We start from the raw sequence: 10,071 nt of genomic DNA, 5'->3' as shown, positions 1-10,071 counted from the left end.
TGTGCGCGTGCGCGGCCACGGCGGAGAGGAGCCAGCGGGCCTGAGGGACAGAGGAAAAGGAGGGGCGGGTCGGAGCCGCCGGCCGCCTGAGGAGGTGGAGAGGGGGTTGTGCTCCCGGCCAGCGGAGGACACAGGGGCGGGGCCGGCGAAGGGCGCGTGCAGGTGCCGGGCTCCCGGGCTGCGCGGGTGCGCGAGCGGCTCCGTGGCCCCCGGGCGTCGCGGTGGCCGCCGCCGCCGCTTGGTCGCCGTCGGTCTGAGGGAAGCGGGTTATGGCGGCGGCGGCAGCGGGAGCTGTGAATGAGTTCTCCGGCCGGACGACGGAAAAAGAAAGGCTCAGGCGGCGCGAGCCCGGCGCCTGCCAGGCCTCCGCCCCCCGCCGCGGTCCCCGCCCCTGTCGCCGGCCCGGCCCCCGCGGCCGTCCCGCCGCCTAAGCGGAACCTGTATTACTTCTCGTACCCGCTGGTCGTCGGCTTCGCCCTGCTGCGCCTGCTCGCCTGCCACCTGGGGCTCCTCTTCGTGTGGCTCTGCCAGCGCTTCACCCGCGCCCTCATGGCCGCCAAGAGGAGCTCCGGGACCGCGCCGGCGCCCGCCTCGCCCTCAGCCCCCGCTCCCGGGCCGGGTGGCGAGGCCGAGAGCGTCCGCGTCTTCCACAAACAGGCCTTCGAGTACATCTCCATTGCCCTGCGCATCGACGAGGAAGAGAAAGGTACCTGGGTCCGGGGGGAGACGGCGGCGGGCGGCCCTGGGAGGGGGGCGCCACCTGCGTCCCTTTCCTGCACGCCCCCCCCCCCCCCCAGTTGATCTGCCCCAGGAGTCCCATTCCCCACAGGCCAGACCCTGCTGTGGGACGCCTAGTTAAACCTCTCCCCTTTCGGGGCGCCCTAGCTCTCGACTTTGTTTCTGCACCCCCACACTTGTGCATTATCCAAGTCCCCGTGAGACACGCAGACGTGCTGGTGACAGTGACAGTTGGCCTAGAGTGACCACACGGGATTCTTTCTAACACTGTAAACAGTGTGGCATTCTCTGAGCTGGGCTTCCAAATGGTTCTGGTGTCGAATAAGCTGTGTATAAACTTAATGAAAAGAGTTCTTCTGTAGTGTCTGAGGAGAAAAACAGAACAAGCGTTCACTTGAATTTGAAAGGGATAGTTGCTTATAATCAGTGCCGAATTTGCGTTATTCTGAAGCTTCATGAATTATTTTTATCCATATAGTGAGCCTTGACTATTTTTTCTGTGAAGTTGTATTTCAGCCCCTGGTTGGTTTGGTTTATTTTCCTAAGTTTGTATTTCAAAGCAGGCTCTTAAGTTTCTAAATTGAAGTGTTAAATGAATGAGTTGAGTAAACATGCATATCATTGTCCCGTGAAACCTAAAACAAAGGCTCCTGCTTCTCAGTGAAGGCAGGGGTGCTGCGTACTTCAGGTTTCCTTCGAGCGATGTCTTTTAGTCTTTTCCGTGGGTGAGGCATTGTGCGATTCGCATTGCCTGTGTCCCTTGATCCTCACGATAATTCCGCTGTGAGCGTACTATCAGTAGAGGTGTCTTACAGATGAAATTACTAGCTAGAAGATTGAAGCAGGTGGCATCAAATTTAGGCTAAAGTAGCTAATTTTACAACTTCCTTGGGAAACGTTAAGTGGGATTAGAAAGTCTTATGCCTCTCCTTTTGTTGTCACCTCCAGCATTCTCCAAAGAAGCCCGGATTCCCACCCTGGCTCACTTAGGTGCGCTCGTCAACGTTGTCCACGGTGGAAAATGAACAATCTGTAGGTTTTTTGCAGTGTTCTTCCCTCTGGCAGCACCAGAGACTGTTCTAGTGTTTCAGTCTTGGTGAAAATTTTCCTTTGCAGGGCCTAAGAGTAAAAACGGGGATATAGTGAAAGAGGCAGGTGTCCATGTTTTGGGAGTCCAAAGACAGAGTGGAGACTTAGTAGAAGACAGTAGTAGACACAGTTAAGACTGTTTTGTGTTTGTGAGAGCGAGCTTTTTTAATTCATTGCTTAGTTCTTTCTACCTCTTAGGAAAATCCAACGAACACTTAGGGAGGATGGAGAACCACACTCTTCCTCCCTGATGTGGATTGCAGTATTTTATAGCTTGGGGTTCCCTGGCTTTTTGAATAGTGGGACTATTCTTGAGAGTAGATTGTTTTATGGACTTGAGGTTGTAGTTAGTGATAACAAGGCTTGTGTCCAGTGCGCTTCCTATTGCATGTGCTTCTCAGTGCTTCAAAAACAAAGCCAACAAACAAATTAGTTACATTTATTTTCCTTTAAAAAAAAATAAAGCTGGAAGTGATCTTTCTGCTGGGGAAACTGAAGACTGCCATAAGTTCAAGGCCAGCTAGGCTACATAGCAAAACGAAGCAAATAAATAAATAAATAAATAATAAATAAACTGAATCTGAACCTGGTCTACAGAGCTACTTCCAGGACAGCCAAAACTATCACACATGAAACCCTTCCTCGAAAACCAATAAATAAATACGTAAATGAATAAGTAAAAAAAAAAATTTAGAACTATTTTGTATTTTCATATATTTTCTCTTCTATCCCATTTTTCCCCTTGGCATAATTTTGTAGTCTAATTTTAATTCCATAATTGAATAAAAGTTCACTTTGAAGTTTGTGAGCCTTTTCAGCTATACTTGACAACTCAGAATTTATTTCCAAGAGAATTTAATTCTCTTTCCACTGATAAAAATATGTGAAAAGATAAACTGTATTGAGTATGCAGTCTTCAGAGGCCTTGTTACTCTTGTACATTGTTGCAAGGGTAATAGTGTCTTACATTGTCATCTATTAAAAATGAAACATGCAGATGGGCAGTGGTGGTGTACACACCTTTAATCCCAGAATTTGGGAGGCAGAGGCAGGTAAATCTCAGTAAATTTGAGGCCAGCCTGGTCTACAAAGGGAGTTCCAGGATGGTCAGGATTGTTAATACAGAGAAGCCCTGTGTCCCAAAAAAAAAAAAAAAAAAAAAAGAGAGAGAGAAAGAAAAGAAGGAAATGTAATACACCACATGTGCGCAGTGCCTACAGAAGTCCGAAGAGGTGTGGGATCCCCTGGGGCTGCAGTTACAGACATGTGTGAGCCACCATGTGAGTGCTCACTAAGCCAAGCCAGGGCCCCCAAAAGAGCAGCCAGTACTCCTAACCTCTGAGCCTTCCGTCTCTCCAGCTCTGATCTTTGTAGTATTTTAATGTTGAAAGAGTGATAATCTGTGACATCCATTTATATATGAAGAAACAAATTAGAGTGGGTTCAAAGTAGTGTAAGTAGGAACAGAGGTGACTAGATAATATAAAATCATTTGATTTTATGTTTTTTTGAGATTATACTATAATTGCAATATTTCTCTTTTTCCTCTTCTCCCTCCAAACTCCCACATAGATTCCTCCTTGCTCTCTATCAAACTCACAGCCTCTTTTCTTTTCTTTCTTTTTTTTTTTTTTGTTTGGTTTTTCGAGACAGGGTTTCTCTGTAGCTTTGGAGCCTGTCTTGGAACTCCCTTTGTAGACCAGGCTGGCCTCGAACTCACAGAGATCCGCCTGCCTCTGCCTCCCGAGTGCTGGGATTAAAGGCGTGCGCCACCACCGCCCGGCCACAGCCTCTTTTCTTAATGCTGGTAAAGAATCAGTCAAGAATACTTGAGGAAAAGAGGTTATAATAGTGGTTCTTTGGACTAACTAGATCATGACCTAACATGTTTTGTGTGATGTTTAGAGAGAGACAGTATGAGATCTCCTAGTCAATACAGAGGTGGAGCTTCAGAAGGCGTGGTTCATTATTTCACGTTGGTAGCGCATAACAGTAAGGGCTGCAGTGTGCTGTGTGAAAGAGAGTGAACCAGTTTTTCAGGATGTTGTAGGGCTGGAGAGTCTGGCATCAAGAACAAAAAGTGTCTAAAGAATATAGTCCTCCCTTTAATCCCAGCACTTGGGAGGCAGAGGTAGGCGGATCTCTGTGAGTTCGAGACCAGCCTGGTCTACAAGAGCTAGTTCCAGGACAGGCTCCAAAACCACAGAGAAACCTTGTCTCGAAAAACCAAAAAAAAAAAAAAAAAAAAAGAATATAGTCCTCATCAGTTACACTTTTTCTCAATTTTATTTATTAATTTTTATTGTGTGTGTGTTTCTGTGTGTGTACACAGACACACATGTGCCGTAATGTGCATGTGGAGGTCAGAGAGTGACCTGTGCTGGTTGGTTCTGTCCCATCACATGAGACCCCAAAATCAAACTCAGATTGTCAGGTTAGCAGGCTGAGTCCTCTAGTCATATCTATATTTGGGGTTACTGTTCCAGAGCACCGAGTCTATCACCCTCATAGCAGGGAGGTGTGGCAGCAGGTAGGCAGGCAGGCAGGCATGTGGCTGCAGCAGCAAGCTGAGAGCTCACATCTTGAATCATGAGAAAGAAGCAGGGGAAATGAAATGAGAGGAAGTGGCCAGCCCCTTTAAACTCTCAAAGGTGCTTCCAGTGACACTCTTCCTACCAAGAGACCACATCTCTTAGACCTCAGAGACAGCACCCAGCAGAATCAGACGTTCAAACGTGTGTGTGTGTGTGTTGTTTTTGGTCCAGGATCTCTGCATAACCCTGGCTGTCCTCAGACTCAGATCCACCTGCCTCTTCCTCCTGAGTGCTGGATTAAAGGTGTGCACCTCCCTTTCTAGCAGTGATTTTTCTAGTTTGTATAATCCAATTTGTACATTAACTTAAAACAACAGTCTGCTCACATCCACATCTATTTTCCTAAAGTGAGGGTAGGAGGAAGAAACCAAAAGTGTGATTACTTTCATTCCTGAAAAGTGTACATCTGCCATTTAGAATTAAGTTCAGACTTAATTTTCTTTTGCTGGATGACTGCCTAAGGGTTCTGGTAGTTCACACCTGTTCCCAGCACTCCGGAAACTGAGGCTGGATGGTCAAAGAGAGTTTGAGGCCAGTTTGAACAACATAGTGAAGTTCTAGAAGACCCTATTTCAAAAAAAAAAAAGATTTATTTTGAAATTCTCTTTGATTAGAGGCAAAACACCAAAGACCCAAGAACTTGAAGGCCATTGTAATCTATGTAAGAAATTGTAAACCACATAAGACTGCCTAATAGGAACCTGCCACAACGAACCCAGTGCTCTCCCGATTTGAATAGGAAAGAATAGTGCAGGAACATTAGGCCTTTTGCAAAAGCATTGGCTTTCTTCTTTGAAAGAAGAATTTGAAAGAATATTGAGTGACTGCTCAATATTTAATATTGTTTGCACAAAAAGAGCTAAAGACAGCCACTGCTGGAGCCCTTATGCCTTGTTTGATTTCTCTTTTGTTTTAAAACAATTTATTAAAATTGTTTGATATGCACGGATATTTTGCCTGCATGTATGTGTGTGCACCAGTGCATGCCTAGTACCTACAGAGGTCAGAATGGGGAGTCTGAGTCCCTTGGAACTGAAGTTGCAGGAGGTTGTGAGCCACCACATGGGTGCTGCGAATTGAATCAGGATTTTGTGGAAGATCAGCAGGTGCTCTTAACTGCTGAGCTAGCTCTCCAACCCCTTGTTTTGTTTTTTAAAATCACAGTTTATGTGGTTAATGTAAATCTTGAATAGTTCTGTTATTCCTGGTTAAATCTGTAGAAGAAGGAATTGCTGGGTCTTGTAGCAAATAGCACTGACATGAACCACCGTCTTTACCCAGTTAAAGGTACCAGTTTGTATTAGGACCAGCAAACATGACATTTGGTCCATTGCTTTTCCTTCTTCTTCTATTTGGAGACAGGGTTTCTCTGTAACAGCCCTAGCTGTCCTGGAACTCACTCTGTAGATCAGACTGACCTCAAACTCTCAGAAATCCACCTCCTTGCCTCTGGAGCGCTGGGATTAAAGGTGTGCACCACTACAGTCCAGTGGTCCTTTGCTTTTGGTATTAGATTGTTTGGGTGGTTTGTTGTTGTTGTTGTTGTTGTTGTTGTTGTTGTTGTTTGGGTTTTTTGTTTTAAGTTGGTTTCTTAGTCACTGTTCTATTTCTTTGAAGAGACACTATGACCAAGGCAACTCTTATAAATTAAAGCTTTTAATTACAGTTTCAAAGGGTTAGTCATGGCAGGGGCATGTTGGGAGCATGGCGGCACTCATGGTGCTGAAGTTATGGCTGAGAATGACATCCTGATCCACACACAGACAGCGAGAAAGAAAGATATAGCCTGGCATGGGCTTTGCAGTCTCAAAGCCCACCGCCAGTGACATCCTTTCTCCAGCAAGGTTATACCTACTCCAGCAATGCCATCATCCTAATCCTCATCCTCGTCCTTTCAAATAGTTCCACTCCCTGGTGGATAAACATTCAAATAGATGAGCCTAGGTGGACCATTCTTATTCAAACTACTACAGTTGGCTTGGTTTTTCTGTTTTTAAATTTAGATATGTAGTGAGTGGCATCTTACTAAATGTCTTAGTTTGGGTTAGTGATTAAACCCTAGGGCCTTGTGCTGTCTTGACAAGCATTATCTGCCACAGAGCTACAGCTCTAGACCTCATTTTGTTTTAAAAGAATTATTTATTTTAGAGAGAGATGGCTTAGTACTTAAGAGCACACTAGTCCTTCTTCCAGAGGTCCTGAGTTCAGTTCCCTCTTCTGGCTTGCAGGCAGACATACAGACAGAACATTGTATACATACATGTAGAACATTGTATACATAACATAGTAAATAAATAAATCTTTTTTTAAAAAAAAAAAAAGATTTATTTTGTGTGTAAGTTTGTGGAAGCAGTGGGGGAGTGGAACAAGGAGTGCATTCACAGTATGTGCCTGTGGAGGTCTGCTCTCAGGATCAGTTCTCTCTTTCTATTCTGTGGGTCCCAGGGATCAAACTCTGGGGGATCAACTGCCTTTACACACTGGTTCTCTCTTTAGTTTTTGAAACAAAGTCCTGCTAAGTTTTCTTGATTGTCCTTGAACTTGTGAGTCCTCTGCACCTCTGCCTCTGACCAGCTGGGATCACAGACTGTGCTGCCGGGCTGGCAACATGGTTTTAATTTGTATTCTCTGGCAAGTGATGGCATTGGATGTCTCTCTGTGTGCTTAATACCATGTCTGTATGTATGTCTCTGGGACCCGCATAGGCTGTTTCATCCCCCCTCCTTGGGGATTTGAGATTAAACCCAGGACTTTGCACGTCCAAGCACAAATTTGACTCCTAAACTGCATCCTAAGGCATTTGGTTGTTTCTATCGCTACTTTTTGAGGGTCTTTGTATAGGCAAGTCCTTTGTTGAGAATGATTTTGAGTTTCTTAAAGCCTGTTTGTTTTCCTTTTCTTCTTAGAATACCGGCACTGAAGAGCAGGGGTTTAAATTTAGTGAAGTTTAGTTTATCTGTGTTTTTGTGACTTTTGCTTTTTGTGTTCTCTTAGAAATCTGTTTGATTCAAACTCTCAAAAGAGTTTTGTTTAAATATTCTGAGTTTTATACACTAGAGAAGTGCTGGCAAGGTGACTTTCGGAAAAGGCCCTTTGCTTCAAAACCTGACGGCCTGAGTTTTTCCTGGAACCCACAAAGGTGGAAGGAGGGAATCACCCCACAAAGTTCTCTCCTCAGACCTCCACACTTACGCTATGCCCCACTCCCCCTGCCCCATGTATATACATATGCATATAGCAAATTTTATTATTTTAAAATAAAAGAAATGAGGTAATATGCAAGTGACAAGCAAATGCTGATAAGAATGTTGCCATTGAGCCAGTGAGATGTCTCACCATTTTAAGGCTCTTGCTGTCAAGCCTATTCAGTCCTCTAGACCCACATAGAAAGGTGAGAACAGTCCCTAGAAAGTTGTCTTCTGACTTTTGCTAGCTAGCACTTGTGTGCACAGAGAGAGGCAAAATTAAATAAGTGTGTCATGTGAACTTTTAGATTTCTTTCGTTTTATGTATATGAATGTTTAGCCTGCACATATGTATATACACTGTTTGTGACTGCTGCCTAAGCAGGTCAAAAGAGGATATCAGATCCCCTGGAATTGCAGTTACGGGTGATTGTGAGCTACCACGTGGTTTCTGGGAATTGATTATGGTCCTAACTACTCAGCCATTGCTCCAGCCCCAATATGAAATCTTAAAATTGAAAAATAATGTTACCAATGAGAACTCTCAAATATCAGCATTAAGAGTGTAGATTGGGAGCCGGGCGATGGTGGCGCACGCCTTTAATCCCAGCACTCGGGAGGCAGAGGCAGGCGGATCTCTGTGAGTTCGAGACCAGCCTGGTCTACGAAGCTAGTTCCAGGACAGGCTCCAAAGCCACAGAGAAACCCTGTCTCGAAAAACCAAAAAAAAAAAAAAAAAAAAAAAAAAAAAAAAAGAGTGTAGATTGGCTCAGGAGGTAAAAAGCACTTGCCACTCAAGCCTTGAATTCAGTCCTCAGAACCCATCAATGAAGGAGATAGCCAACTACCCAAAGTCGTTCTCTGACTTCCACATAGGCAGTGTGGCACTCACACATCACACACACTCAATAATAATATTAATAATAAAATAAATTGTCGGGTTTTTTTTTTCCCTTTTTGAGATAGGGTTTCTCTGTGTAGTCTTGGCTGTCCTGGAACTCACTCTGTAGACTAGACTGGCCTCGAACTCACAGAGATTCACCTGCCTCTGCCTCCCCAGTGCTACGATTAAAGGTGTGCATCACCACCACCCAGCAAAATAAAATCTTTAAAACATAAAAAGACAGCCAGGCGGTGGTGGCGCATGCCTTTAATCCCAGCACTCTGGAGGCAGAGGCAAGCAGATCTCTGTGAGTTCGAGACCAGCCTGGGCTGCAAAACCTAGTTCCAGGACAGGCTCCAAAGCCACGGAGAAATCCTGTCTCGAAAAAAAAAAAAAGGCAAAAGCAAACAAAAAAACATAAAAAGATTAAAAAAGGGGATGGGGGAGGGGAGGGGGGAGGGGGCAATGTGTGGGAGGATGGGAGGGAAATGGGAAACGGGGAGCAGTTGGAAATTTTAATTAAAAAAGAATAAAAAAAAAAGATTAAAAAAAAAACAAGCATAGTTTTGGCTTGGGGTTATAGCTTAGTGTTAAATGCTTGCCTAGCACTAACCCAAAGCCCTGGGTTCAATTCCAATACCACACACACACACACAAAGGGTGGGGGTCGTTGAGATGGCTCAGCAGTTAAGAATACCCTGCTCTCTTCCAGAGGACCCAGGTTCAGCTGGTTCACATGTAACTCCAGCTCCAGGGCATCTGACATCTCTGACCTCTGCAGGCATTTGAACTCACATGCACTTACTTACAGCCACTTAATTTAAAATAGTAAAAATTAAAATTAAGAAAGTAAAGGAAAAGGGTTCAGCAAAATAGTTTAGTAGATAAAGGTACCTGCCAGCAAGCTTAATGACCTGGGTTGGATATCCCAGGCCCTACATGGTACAGAGAATTGACTGTGGTAATTGTCCTCTGACTTCCACATGGATACTGTGGGAGGTGCACAGCCACATGCATACAGTACACACAAAACAAATCAATGTAATAAAAATGTAAATATAATAAGTGTATATAGTTAGAACAGCCCTCTTAAGAGTTAGCTCATGTGGTGAGTGGAGAAAAGTGACAGCCCATGGTTTTACTTGTCCAGTGTACAGCAGAGATGCTGCAGATGGGTGCTGCGGACACAGTGTTCACCACAACACTATTTGAAATTTTTTTAAAAAAGCTGGCAACACACTTGGTATCTTTTTGGGGAGAGAGGTAGAGGTTGAACTCAGAACCTTGAACATGTTAGCCACTGAGCTCCAGGCTAGCCATTAATTTTCAGTATGTTTTGGAACATTTTAAGTTTTTTTTTTTCTTACTATTCTCTGTGTCTGAGTGTTTGCTTATAAGTATGGATGTATACCACGTTTGTGCCTGGTACTCATAGAAGTTATAAGAGGGTGTTACATCTCCTGGACAGGAGTTACAGACAGCTGTAAGCTACCTTGTGGGTGCTGGGTCTCAAACTCTGGTCCTCTACAACCACTGGCCAACTCTGTAGCTCGAGTACCTTTTCTTACAGCATCTTACCTTT

The 10,071-nt window shown here is 44.6% G+C and overlaps 1 protein-coding gene across 4 annotated transcripts in view; it reads left to right on the top strand.

Moving 5' to 3' along the window:
- Spast (spastin) overlaps nt 1-10,071 on the top strand; it is a 54,200-nt gene continuing 44,129 nt past the window's right edge. For all 4 annotated transcript variants that reach the window (XM_057778748.1, XM_057778737.1, XM_057778744.1 and 1 more), the window contains exon 1: nt 1-706. In XM_057778748.1, coding sequence (XP_057634731.1) covers nt 298-706 — 409 coding nt within the window. In that variant the 5' untranslated portion in view covers nt 1-297. The remainder of the gene's footprint in view (nt 707-10,071) is intronic.

The sequence above is a fragment of the Chionomys nivalis genome, chromosome 1 (assembly GCF_950005125.1).
Source record: "Chionomys nivalis chromosome 1, mChiNiv1.1, whole genome shotgun sequence".
Taxonomy (NCBI): domain Eukaryota; kingdom Metazoa; phylum Chordata; class Mammalia; order Rodentia; family Cricetidae; genus Chionomys; species Chionomys nivalis.
Note: the sequence above shows the minus strand (reverse complement) of the source record. Positions and strands in the feature narration are given on the sequence as shown.